A 14,582-nucleotide genomic window follows, 5' to 3' on the forward strand; every position below is an offset into this window, starting at 1 on the left:
TACTCTGTCCATAGCTTCGTTGTAGACATTCTATTGTGTCATCCATGGTAATAACAATAATAAAACATCACTTGGCCTCAAGCAAAGAAATCATAACATTTTACATGTTTAGTGAACTAAAATAAAAACATCATGTCAAAGATTAATAAGATTAAGATCAATCCTTAGTCTCTTCAGTGCTGCTACCTAATAAACAACTAAATAAAAACAAAGTCAAAATTTATTGGCCAAACATTTTTATCATATATTTACCAAACGTGATAACATTATTTTAAAAATAAAAATAAAATAAACAATTTATTTTGTGTTTTTTGTAATGTGGGAATTGTTTATAACATGTCACATTTGGGGCATTGGTTGGGGATAATGGTTGATCTGAAACATTGTACACTACAAAGAATTTGCATGTTATTTCTACGATTAAAGATTTTATAATTTGCAGTTTGAAACAAATGTTTAATATTATTTTACTTTATACTTTACAAGTACAATATATGTTCATTTTAATTTATGTGGTAAAATAATTTCCAAGTAATAGATGAAAAAAGAACCTTGCACAGACAAACAAGGGAAACTATGCATTTTTGGACATAATTATCTTTACAAGAAGTTTTTTCCATTGCTAATCATATGCAATAGGTATTTAAACAGGATTAAACAAAATGAAAATCCTGTATACTAAGTCACAGTAAAGGCTGTATTTCAGTAACAAAATATGTGGTTGCAATCTTGTACAACAGATTGTTGTTTAACAAACATGCTTCTTATCACATATCACACAAGATAAATCCATATTTTAGATAACAAAATAATCTTTTTGTTGATCCCTATATTTCAACAATGAGATTAATAAAAAAACATCTTGCATTGAATAAACATAATCAAATACTTCAAATATAATATGAAGGTGTTTAGATATTGAAAATGAATATTTTGTTTTGTTAATATAATTTACTTTGGTCTTAATATTCTTGTGGCATATTTGATTTGCTTTGTTTCCCCAAACTAGAAAAATAATTTATTAATTATACATATATACATACATATACACATTATATTATATATATATATATATATATATATATATATATATATATAATGTGTATAATATAATGGGTTATATATATACATATATATATATATATATACATATATATATATATACATATATACATATATATATATATATGTATGTATATATGTATAATGTGTTATACATATATATATACATACATACATATATATACGAGGGTCGTCCACAAAGTAACCTCCGTTTTGAAATAAAAATTAAACCAGTTGAGATACAAAACGTTTATTATATAAATGTTAAAACTACAGCTTTTCTCTACTTTTCTACATATTCACCATACAAATTCAAGCACTTATCATATCTTTTAACAGTTTCTGAAATTCCTTCTTTAAAAAAATCTGCCGCCTGAGAACGTAGCCAACCTGTCACAGCGTTTTGAAGCTCTTCATCACTCGCAAACCTCTGAGATGCAAGCCACCGCTTCATGTACGGGAAAAGATGGAAATCACTGGGAGCCAAGTCCGGGCCTCCGGGGTGGTCAAAAACGTCCCATTTGAACTTTTCCAAAAGTTCTGTTGTTCTTTGAGCTGTATGAGGGCGGGCGTTGTCATGGACAAACACAACACCAGATGTCAGAAGACCACAACGCTTGTTTTGAATCGCTCGTCGTAGCCGTTTTAAGGTTTCACAGTAAGCTGCAGCTGTAATGGTCTTACCACGCTCCATAAATTCAACGAGCAAGATGCCCTTAGCATCCCAAAAAACTGTAGCCATCAATTTTCTTGCTGAAAAAGATTGGCGAGCTTTCTTTGGCTTGCTTGGCGAAACGGTATGACCCCATTGCATTGACTGTTGTTTTGTTTCGGCATTCACATAGGCTACCCAAGTCTCATCTCCTGTAACGATCCTGTTCAAAAATGTTTCTCGTTTAACGTCATACCGAGTAAAAAAGTCTATGGCAGAACTCATTCTTTTCATTTTGTGATCACCGGTGAGCACTTTTGGAATCCAACGAGCACAAAACTTGTGATAGCCTAGTTTTTCTGTCACTATCTCATGCACAAGACTTCGAGAAATTTCAGGAAAATGATCTGAAAGTTCCGAGATTGTGAAGCGACGGTTCTTGTGAATTTTCTCATCCACTTTGATCACCACTGACGAGAGATGGCCTACCACTCCAGTCTTCATCGTGAACGTTCGTTCTTCCATTTAAAAAAAAACGAACCCATTGACGGACTACACCTTCGCTCCTAATGTTTGGGCCATACACCGCACTCAATTCACGATGAATTTCAGCTGCTGTGTAACTTTTCGACCACAGAAATCTTATTACACCACGCACTTCACACTTGGCGGGATTTTCTATCAAGGCGCTCATGTTTTTACGTTGTAACAAAAGAACGTGCGATCGCACGATGCTCTCCCTTGCACAGCTAGAAACGTACTGAACGGCTGCGCATCGGTGAGCTGTTCATATATACATACATATATATATATATATATATGTAACATACACACACACATAGACCTATCTTTACATTTAAAAATTATCCTCCCCCTAGTTTCATTTTGGGGTATTTTTGGATGTTTAAGATTTTTTTCCAGAATACTTTGGAGTAAAAATATGGGAGTTTTCATTAAAACTAAGAAGTTAGGTTTTTCATTTCAACTGCTACACATTGAGGATGAGTAGTCAGCCTCATCCTGTTTACATATATGCATATAGTATATAATCCTTTTACTCAAAATTAGTATTCAATCAAAATAACTTTTATTTTGTAAAACTACATTTCAAATTCCAAAAATATTTAAAAGTAGATCTTACCAAATCATTCCTGCAAGTCAAAACTAATTATAATTGGTCTGTTGTTTTTTTTTTGTCATGGTTAATCCTCCTAGTGACAGTTGGTGACAATCATAGTTATTGTTTAAAATTAAAAAAACTTTGCTTAACTTTACAAGATGGCTACCATTACACAATTTTATAATGCCAAGTTAATATTCATTTACCAAATTAAAAAAATATTTTAAACTATTAAAACATATGAGGCTTTAAAATTAGCATTTTATTTTTAATTTACCCTTTTGTTCAATTTTACGAGTACATATGGCTATATTTGAGTGACAAATAATATTTTCAGATTAAGGGTAAATATAATCAGACATTTTTGTGAAAAACACTTTTTTAGTCAAGTGGTTTGCAAAACAAATATTTCCTAGAAAACTGAAATCATAATTTTTGATCCATTCATTATAATACTTTCTCGTATGATCCACATAGTACAGTACAGGAGACAAAATACAAATGAAATACAATCTTGAGAAACATTGCCATGTTGGGTACTAACATTTTATCGGATAATCAGTGTTAATAATTCAACACAGTGTACTGCACTCACAGACTCACTGGCAATGTTTTAACTCTCATTCAGGGTCCCTGTCTTATTTTCACTACAGTTAATTAAGAAAAATTAAATAAATGTAATATCCAAGAAAGCGCTGCAACTTATCTAATAATGATTGTCATGCAATAATTTTATTTCAAAATTGTAAAGTTGTTCAATTGGAAAATTCACTCAGTGTTGCAGTAATGAAAGGAAGAAATAAGTCAGTAGGAAATTGGAATGGTATGGCCCACTAGCACACAGCACTTAGAACATAATCTATTCACAGATAAGTACTGTAATAATATGGTATGTAGCATATTATGTATAATATGGTATGTTTATAGTAGCAGTTGATAAGCAATACAGTCAAAAATAATTGCTTAGTCACCTATATACAGTAGAGCTCTGCTTATCTAACATAAAAAGGGGGTTTTGATATTGCATAAGCAACAGATGTTAACAATGAACATAATTGTTTAATGTTGGGTCAAAACAAAACAAAATTGAAATATTAAAGTGAAACATATTAATAATTTAAACATTATATTCAATACAAACAATATTTTGTTTCCATTGAAAGATCAAATTAATCCAGTACAAGTTAAGATGAATTGAGTTTAAAATACAGCAAATTACATACAAAACTTGATGCTTTCCATACACTTTCTCGTTAACTTTTTTATGTCAGAATAATAATTTTTACCAATTTGAATTTTTGATCTAACTTAACCCTTTTAATGCCAGACATTTTTTCAGTGACCATGCGAAAAATGCCAGCATGTTTTCAAAAAGTACATGCGAAGAATGCCAGGCTCTTTTTCCATAATTAGACAACTATTTTTGAAAAATGTATAACTTTTTTATTTATTGAAGGAAATTATCCATTGAGGTGTTGTTTTTTATGTAATAATGTGGAGTGTTTAAAGAAAATGAGTTTTTACAAATTTGTATAATTTATGTTTGTAACAAACAAAAAACTTAAAAAAAATGAGTTTGAACATATAAAAGTACATTTATTATTAGCCTTAACTAAAAAGTAGTTACTGGCAATTGTACTATATTTAATTGTTAACGCACACACCAAATTTGAAGAACTTATCTTGAAAAATAGAGAAGTTACAGCATTTTATCGAAAACCTCCTAAAGTCCACATCTTACAGTAAAATATAATGTCATATTTTGGTCAGTTTCATTCAAAATCACTTTATTTACACGTGTTGTTTAGCCCAATGTATAAAATTGTTTGTTGAAATAATAAAGAAAGTAGGTTACATAAAATTAAAATTAATTATTTACAATATAGGGTACATAATTTAAAATTTTTTAACACTTGTGTTTGCCGAAGCACAAAGTATGAATCCCCCTCTTTTACTCATGGTCAAATCTATTTACAATAATCACAAAACTAATAATAATATAAGCAAACTGAAATAAACAAAAGAAAAGCACGAATAATTCCCATTAAAACATAACCTAGCAACAACGTATTACCACAGCAACCAAAGATGCTCACTGAATGATTGGACGTAAATAAGGTTGAAAACAGCTGATATACGTCATCACATGTTGAGCATAGAGTAAAAAAGATTTTATTGTATCAATAGTAGTAGTGTCTACATACAGTATGCAAAGTTTAGTGGCATTTGGTCAATAATTAAAACTACAATATAACAAAAACTGGACAAGCACCCCCAGTGCACGTCGGCATTTTTCGTAAAACCTAGTGATGTGCGCTCGCGGCGCACGTTGGAATTAAAAGGGTTAAGCAAAAAATTTGTGTAAGACACCCACATTCTAACTCAGTTTTCTTAAAAAATGGTACCTAGTAGTAGTAAGTGTAAATATTAAATTTTTAATCCTTAATTTAATAGTTTTGTACAATCTACATTATCTTCATAATTTAAAATAAATACCCTGCAATAAAAACATCATCTTAAATTATTTTTTTTAAAGCACTAAGCCTTTTAAAATCTAGTTTGTACAATTTGTTGTCAAATAGTGTAAATGCTATATTTATTCAATCTTTGAGTGATCTCAGAAAAGTTTTTATGACAAAAAAATCTTATTTTGATATATATATATATAAAAAATATTTTGACGTCTGCACTGGATGTTTAAAAATTCAGGCTCAGTGCAGCTAAATAACTCCAGATCTCATTGTGTGTTTAGGAGGGGTCAGAACTATTCCCTATGGATGCCAACAACAAGACAGCGTACAGCAATGTATCCTATCTGGAAACCTGGAAGGGCATGGAACAGTGTGTGCAGCTCGGTCTTACCAAGTCCATTGGGTTGTCTAACTTCAACAGTAAGCAAGTGGCCAAGGTGCTGGATATGGCCACCATAAAGCCTGTCACTGATCAGGTAATGCTTCACTAACTGGTAGATTATACAACTGTTAGTGTCTCAAGGTCTTGTGTTGTGAACATATTAATGTTTGTGTTTGAAGACCTCAATCTTAGTATTTAATATTGATGAGATGACAGACTTATTTATTTGTCATCTATACAAAGATGCCATTCTAGGAAAGATTTTGTTTCATAGCTAGAATATACTATAAACAATTTTGATGGTTTCAGTAAAAAAATACATAGTATTTTATTCTATTTTATGTTTGGAGATTTTCTAAACTCTGTGGCTTATCTCATGTTCATATAGTCAACGATTAAAATCCTATCCGAGTTTATTATCTTAAAGGTTGTGTATTTTCTATATTTACATTAATTTAAATCATTTATCCTCTGGTTAGTGGTGTTAATTTAACCATCTGGTAATACTAGAAAACCTTGTTATTACCTTTATAGGGATATTTTTAGTTTGTACCCCTAAATGAAGACTGCTGTATTTCAGTTAGGTCTTTGGTAACAGCTGAAAAGTTACAAGATGTTCAAAAAGTATTGGGAATTTTTAAGTTTTGCGGGTTTGTAGAGGCCGACTGCCAAGATTGTCAAAATGTTAACAAATGCCTATTGTTAGCCTGCTTTGATTAAAACAAGGGTTTACAAGTGGTATAAATGTTTCTAAGATGGCCGTGAAGTCATTGAAGATGACTAATGATACAGATGCCCCAGCACATCAACAACCAATGAAAACGTTTAAAAAATAAAAGAAATGGTTATGAACGATCGCCATATTACGATCAGAGAAGTTGCTGATGATGTTGACATATCAATTGGCTCATACTGTGAAATTTATTTGAATGTTTTGCTATGAAAAATGTTGCAGAAACATTTGTTCCAAAACTGTTGAATTTTGAACTAAAACAGCAGTGAATGGAAGTTGCTTACACTCAATGAAGATAACAACAATGCAGAATTACTGAAACTTGTTAAAACAGGTGACGAAACATGCGTTTATGGATATGACGTTGGAACTAAGGCTCAATCATCCCAGTAGTCATTCTGGATCGCCAACACTTGACAACGGCTTGACAAGTCCAGTCGGATGCGAAGGTTATGCTCACTGTGTTCTTCGATTTAATGGCATAGTGCAACATGAATTCTTGCGACAAGGTCAAACAGTTTGCTTAAAGCAATTTGAAAAAATACCTGGAATTTTGCCAAAATAATTATGGGGTTTGCACTATGATAATTGCTCCTGCTCACACTTCATTGCTTGTTCATGAATTTTTGGCCAAAAACAACTCTGTATCAATGCCCCATATTCTATATTCTCCATGACCATATTCTACATGGCTCTGTGTGACTTTTTAATTTCCAGAAATAAAACAACCTTAAAGGGCCAACATTTTACAAGTGTAGGTAACATTAAAAGTGAATCAGTGAAATATTTAAAAGCTATCCCAAAGATTGAGTTTGTGAAGTATTTGAGGATTGAATTAAGCACTGGCATGAGTGATAATATTTAGGGGATGTGTCAACTATAACTTTGGCCGACTAGCTGATTATTCGGTTGTAAAGTGGTCAATTAGTCGGCCGATCACGGTTTCTGGGATTTCCGCTGACCCTTCAATTACAACTGATTTGCACACCAGTTACAACCGCCACCTATGAGTGTGTCTGAACCTGTTTTGTTTACTTCACATTCTATCTTGATTTTTGCTTCTGTACAAGTCAGAGCGGTGTTTTTGTGTAAATAGATATGTACGTGTAAAGATAATGTTATTATTAGTTAAAGTAAAAGTGCTCAATTAACATTTTATTATATCGAAAAGAAAGTTGCGTGCATGGTTTTTTTTTACAATTGGGCAAAGATTCCAGTAAATTTAGATGTAACCAATATCAAACAATAATTTATTGTGGTGGGCTGGGAAAAAAAGCAAATACAAGTATGAACAACTATATTAAATATCGACATCCGACCCTGATACCCGTTAGGTTCTTCGATCAAATGTTCGACCAAAGACGATTCTTCTCAGTCACAAATCCAAATAAAAGAAATACCTAAAACAGTACCTACTTCTTCAAGAGGGTATCAGTGTCATCAGAGGTCAGTTTATATCAGAAAAGCCAACAAAATATTGAAGATAGTTTTGCTGTACAAATGCTGTAAAATGAATTTAAAAGTAGGTTCGACGTGGAACATAACAAAGTCTTCACATTGGCTTCATTGTTGGATCCAAGATATAAGCAATGGTTTTTTTGAAACAGAGGTCTCATCATTACCATTAGGTCTCATCTTTCATTAGAATCTCTGAAAAATGTCATAAGTGATAACAAGAGTGACAGTGGCTAAGATGGTCCACCTCTATCGATGAAAACAATACATACTACAGGGTGTTTGAAAAGTATGGGTACGGCTTAATATTTTAAAAACCATAGGAGATAACATCTATAAACTTTGCACAGTGTCATATGACTATGTAAATTATTTTTCCTTGCTATTACCATGACATGCCAACCATGGGGGGACGGCCCACAGAGGAAAACATGGAAATCTTAAATTAAAGCATGGGTCGAGTGATACCTCATTTGAAAGAGCTCACTTAGTAGAGTTGAATGCCACAAACCGCATCTCAAAAGGTTTATCCAATCAGAAATGGCGGGTTGTTTTAGGTACACATTGTGAAGTACATTATGCGCTGCCATTTCTGACTGGATCGTCGTATTCTGATGCGGTAAGCGGCGTTTCACTCTACTACCCAATGTGTTTTCACTGAGTTTTATTAATTAGCAAATTATGTCATAAATTTATAACACAATAATTAAAACTAAAAAACATCGGTATTTATTGTGTTTTATTTATTGTGTTATAAATTTATGACATAATTACTAAAGTGTACCTTTGTTGTCCCACAACTTCCGTTTACAGTGGTAGACTTTACTGACAAGATAGTGGCCGGATAGTTGGCTTTACTGAATAATCGGCACATCCCTAATAATATCTAATAGTCACTATTTTGAAGGTGACAACATTAATGTAGACGAATAAAAAAATAATTTTTTTCAAAAAATTAAAATTTGCATTACTTTTTGAACACATTTATGAATTTGGTGACAATCTTATTTCCAAAAATGATCACACTATTTGGTGCTTTCAGGTGGAATGTCATCCCTATCTGAACCAGAATAAGCTGAAAGCGTATCTAGACTCTGTGAACATCGCCCTGACAGCCTACAGTCCATTGGGCTCCCCCGATCGTCCTTGGGCCAAGCCTGATGAGGAACCCTTGCTAGACAATCCCACGATAGTAGCCATGGCAGAGAAGTACGGCAAAAGTCCAGCTCAGATAGCTCTCCGTTATCAGGTATCTTTATTCTCTCTTTGTGGTAAAATTCTAACCTCAGTCATCAGACAGGGTTGTTTATTCATATGATTTATAGTAATTTATTTATACTATTTGTACATTTGCTTCTGACACCTCTAAATTATTTGTGTCCGATTGTTTTCAGATTGAGAAGGGCAACATTGTCATTCCCAAGTCTGTTACCAAGTCCAGAATTGAGAGTAACATACAAATATTTGACTTCTCATTGAAACCAGAAGATTTAAAAACACTTGATGATTTGAATGTCAATTGCCGAATGTTAGAATTGGAAGCGTGAGTATCACAGATGACTTCTGAAACAAATAACATTAGAAGGAGTTTCCTACAATTTGCAAAATAGACTTTTAATCAATTTTGTACTATCTGATATACATTACCTGATAAATATTATTTCATTGCATAAAATTATTTAGCTTTTTGTAATAAATTTTTGCTCAGTGTTATTGTTTAAAACCTCAACCATAAAATAATTTTTTTTATTGAATACAACTTATTATAGATATTAACTATGGCAAAATGTGTTGAAAGCAAAATGTCAACAACTCATACATGTTTCATATTTTTTTAAATATCTTAATTAATTTGTATGTGCAGTGAATAGTATATTATATAAATCAATGTTTCAATGCACTACTATGAATAGTTTACATTCTAGTAGTCCATTGTTGAATAAATTTAAGTCAGAGTGCCTTTATATTTTTAAAATTTATCTCAATGCGTTTAGCAAACCAACATTAGACCATCATCGCTCATTGCCACTCTCTCCCTGGTTTTATATTAGTTACAAAAGGTAATTTTTTAACCTATGAGTACTGTATATAAATCCTTCAATTCAAAATATTATATTTATTTTATGTAGAAGATACAATATTGCTATACAATATTACAATAGCTGCTGTAGTGTATTCTTTCAATTTATTAAAATACCAGTGCATTTGGTGCAGCTGAACTTAAAATATGAATGTATATTCTGTTGATATTTGAGATCTACTTGAGACCGATTTGATTTTTACTTTGCAAATAAAAATACTTTTAAAATATATCAACCTATAACTTAAATTACATTCAATTAATAAATAATAAAAATTCAATTGATAAAGTTTTAACCTTGTAGCTAATAAATTTTGTAAATTGTTCGAGAGTTAATTTAAATCTGTCATTTAAAAATCAAAAAGTCAAATACTGCCATTTAAATACAAGTTGGTGATGTACATGGTGACACAATTTACGCTGGACACTAGTTGTGGCCCACCAAGCTGAGAGGACAAATACCTGTAATCTCACCTGAACTGAGTGAAATGGGCCACACTTATTGGCCTACCGAGTACAAAGGGTTGAAAAGTGAAATTTCCCTGTCCTTGGTTACCACAAGCACCTCTCTTGCAGCTCTAGCCATATCTTATCTATCTGCCTGTCCATATTGTCTCAATTTTACAATCCAAAGAATCAGTAAGAGAGTAACACAACCTTGGCTCACGCCATATATTCTAAACTGTAAGAAACTCTCACTTCTAAAGAATAACTTCAAAAAGGAATTGACTGAACCTCTTTAAAAACACTCAGCGTCTGACTGAATTTTGAATCCAAGTTATACAAATTTCCCTGGATCTTGAGCTGATTATGATAACAGGGTACGAGAGAGTATCTGGCTGTAGAGTGTAACTTTCTCTCTATATTTTTCAAATCACAGACAAATTTGTTATGCGTATTATGTTTTCTGTGAATATTTCCATGTGTGTGCCAAACCTAATTTTCAGTAATGAATTTCTTTGTGAGTAAAGTTGGTTTATAAACAGTATACATGAGAATTTTTAATAGCAAATAATGTGCGTGTGTTTTGCAACATATAAATGTAGGTTACGTAGTACAATAAGTAAGAATTTCAAACACACATTGAATTAACATTTATCAAGCCCCTTTGTAATTTTTTAATGGTGTAAACTGATATATTGGATATCATATTATAAATAAGTGTTTACAGTATTGTTTGTTAGTTATGTTAAATAAAATGCACATCACTCATTGTTGTTCAACAATTGCATCTACAGGTAGGTAATGTATTATTTATGGGTTGTAAAGACAAAGGCGTTTAAATTGAAAATAATATAAGTAATGAGCTAGGATACAAGAAAATGTATTAATATTATAAATATTGGTATTTTAATTGATGATTTTCCTTCCAGGCTCAAGGACCATCCTCACTACCCGTTTCATGAAGAGTACTAGACTGAAACACCCCAAGAGCAATTTTACTAATGAGGATACTGTATATAATACGATTGGTGCTTTACACCTAAGAGAAATAAGGTTATACATTTTTACCTAATCCCACATGTTACATCGCCCTAACGTAAGAGTAATATAATGAAATCATTAAAATCATTATGTCACTAAGATATAAGGAGTCAATTAGAATGTTTACATTTTACTTTGATCAACTTTGTATAATAAAATTATCAGTTCAAAGTGAGTGGTCCAAAAAAGAAGATAAAATGTAACAGAAAAGCAAGTTTGATGTTTAGTAGTAAGTGTGTGTTTCTTTCATGGTAGCCTACAAATATGTGCAAAATTGAAGTTGTGTTTCTCATATATTCAAACTAGACCTGATTAGTGTGTTTAAATATTAAACCACCTATTATTTTTATTCTGGTTTTAATTTCAAAAGAATTAAAATTTTTCTCTCTTTCATTATGACACTTTAGGAATACTAAGTACGGAATCAAGTAAAATTTTCTGTAACAATTATGATAATTTCTTCACAGCATGCATGATGGATTGCACGATCCTAACTCCGGCTCAAAAAAACAATTTTTAATTACATTTTGTTTTTACTCAGCTGATTATACAACTCACCTTTACTATTTTATACACAATTTTCGTTGTTATACTGTAAAAATTGTATTTACATTATTATTGTTATAAAATATTGGTAATTGCATTAGTGATTAAGCTTTATTAATGATTAAGTATATGAAAAATTTATGATTCTTAAACTTTATTTATTATAAAAAGGGAATATGAGTACTTATATCCCCCAATAACATATATTTTGTGAGGAAAGTTTATTGTTAAGGAAGGTAAAATAAGTAATTTTGTCATTTATTAAAAATAAATACATAAAATGTGGAGTCTGTTAATTTACCTTATTAAAACACCTAAGACACAATTGTGTTGGTCACCAATTTATTGAGAACCACAAAGAGCAAAACACTTGGCACTTTCACTGCAGCTCTGTACCGAGTGATCTTGATTAGAGTCGTGGACTTTAGCACTGTAAGGAGTCTGCCACGGTCAACATGTTAGTGTTAATAAAAAAGAAAATATAACAAATCTGATTACTATCAGTCTTATTTTACTATCAGAGTTATTGCATTTTAATTTAATTACAATTCTTATAATATACGTTCATACAGTTCTTAGCCAAATGTGAAATTTTTTACTTCTACAACAAATGTAAAGAGATTTATTTCTAAAGATTATGCTCTTTTATTTGCATTTTAGTAGCCTTATTTACAGAGGGCAATTTTTCTATTTTATTAACATTTTTTTTTAGAAAGAAACCAATGCTGTATTATTGTATGCAATCCTAATATTATAAATGCTAAAATGCCTTTGTTTCTTTTGCTTTCACGCATAAACTATTCGACCGATTGTACTGAAATTTTATGCGGACATTCTTACGGTCCCCAAGATGAATATAGGCCTATTTTTATTTTGAAAATTCCTTTGAGCTACGTCCCACTGGTCTTTAAAGTAGTGAAATATTAATTAAATGAGCATGTCTAGTGTAATCAACTGTTCTTTGTAAACATTATTTATTATTATCAATTTCATTACATTTGCAGCAAACGTACCAATTCCAGCTCTGAATATTCTAAAATATTAAAAATATTTTTCAGTTTATAAAAAAACAAACACTTAGTGTCATTGTTAATGTACATTTAACTGTACATTTTTAGCAAATATTAAGTATTAGATATAAAAGGTAATGTTACTATCTAGATTTTAGTATAAAGTTAAAGACTTATATAAAATCCATCTTGGTTCTTTTGACAGAAGCAGACATCTGTGATATATATATATATATATTTTCTTGATTGGAAAACAAAACAAAATCAAATACGGAACAAAACATACTAAGAATTAAGTAATTACAATGACCAACGCCTACTAAATTGCAAGCAAAGCAGCGGATAACTGCTAGCAGCGCATATATGAGACAATGTAGTCTAACTTTTATTTTACATTTAGAGAGTGTTATGAAACCTAAATTAGTTATCTTTTGGCAAAAGTAGGCTTCTCAGAGCTGTGAATGTGTATATATACAAGGGTTATTCCAAAAGTAAGGTCTATTACCTGTTACTATTAATTAAATATTCAATAATAATGAATGAGGAAATATAGAGGCGTATATGCATTTTTGTGTTTGATTTTGAGACTAAAAGGCAATCTATGGAATACAGACACAGGCATTTCCCCCCCAAAAAAACCAAACTGTTAGCCAGAAAGATCATGAAAATGGTTTTTTTAACAATAATGATTTGATTTCCTGAAACAAGGCTCAACAATCAATGCAAAATGTATTGTGAAACATTGCGGAAACTATGGTTTATGATTCCCCAGGAGGGTTCACTTCTGGCTGGTTTATACCTTCCTGTTGAACCCATTCTGGGTACAGCAAAAACCAATGTGTCACTTAAATCTGGGCGACCTTATGGATGTCCAAGAGCGACACATCACTAACTGCAAATGTCGAGATTCTGGGGTGCAAGGGTAATTCGACAGGTCTAGTCTACTGCAAGAGATGACTGTTGCAGTTGGTGGGGTTTGTTCCCTAAGAGTCAAAAGTTATTGTGAACCTAGACATAAGGGTGTGCCACCCCCTGCCTGCTTTGACTGGAGAGGCTGATTCAGAGCTGGCTTCTCCTTCTTCAGAATGAACATGACTTTGAGGTTAGTGCCCTAAATTTTTCCTCATGAATCTCGACAGGAGGCATCCCCTTTTCTCAAGCTTACCCATCCAAAATATCCTGTCACTCCGGAAGCAGCGCAAAAGTCCTTATAGGACTAGGTGTAATTTTCTAAGCTTCTTGTCCTAAGAGAATAAAATAATAACATGTGTTACAAAACAAACAGGGAAACTGGGATAAAAAATGTTGTTTCTTTATACTATTACAAGTCCTCACACACAGAATCTTATCCGACAGCTCTTGGATGATTTAGGATGGGAGATGTTCGATCATCCTCCATACAGCCCAGATCTAGCATAAAGTAACTACCAGCTCTTCCTAGTGATAAAGAGTTGGCTCAAAATGTAGTGCTTCAATAGTGATGCCGAAATGCATGCACACATTAATCAGTGGTTAAGATCTCAAGCAGTGGACTTCTTCAAAGTTATGATAAGTGCCCTTATATGAACGGGGAAATAAAAACATAC

General features: G+C 31.9%; 1 protein-coding gene across 1 annotated transcript in view; it reads left to right on the forward strand.

Annotated features, from left to right (window-relative positions):
- LOC124375085 (aldo-keto reductase family 1 member A1-like) overlaps positions 1-12,273 on the forward strand; it is a 30,748-nt gene extending 18,475 nt beyond the window's left edge. The window contains exons 4-7 of the mRNA XM_046833208.1: positions 5,587-5,781; positions 8,918-9,124; positions 9,270-9,418; positions 11,329-12,273. Of these exons, the coding sequence (XP_046689164.1) occupies positions 5,587-5,781; positions 8,918-9,124; positions 9,270-9,418; positions 11,329-11,371 (594 nt within the window). The 3' untranslated portion in view covers positions 11,372-12,273. The remainder of the gene's footprint in view (positions 1-5,586; positions 5,782-8,917; positions 9,125-9,269; positions 9,419-11,328) is intronic.
- The last annotated feature ends 2,309 nt before the right edge of the window (positions 12,274-14,582 follow it).

Source organism: Homalodisca vitripennis, chromosome 1, assembly GCF_021130785.1.
Source record: "Homalodisca vitripennis isolate AUS2020 chromosome 1, UT_GWSS_2.1, whole genome shotgun sequence".
NCBI lineage: Eukaryota > Metazoa > Arthropoda > Insecta > Hemiptera > Cicadellidae > Homalodisca > Homalodisca vitripennis.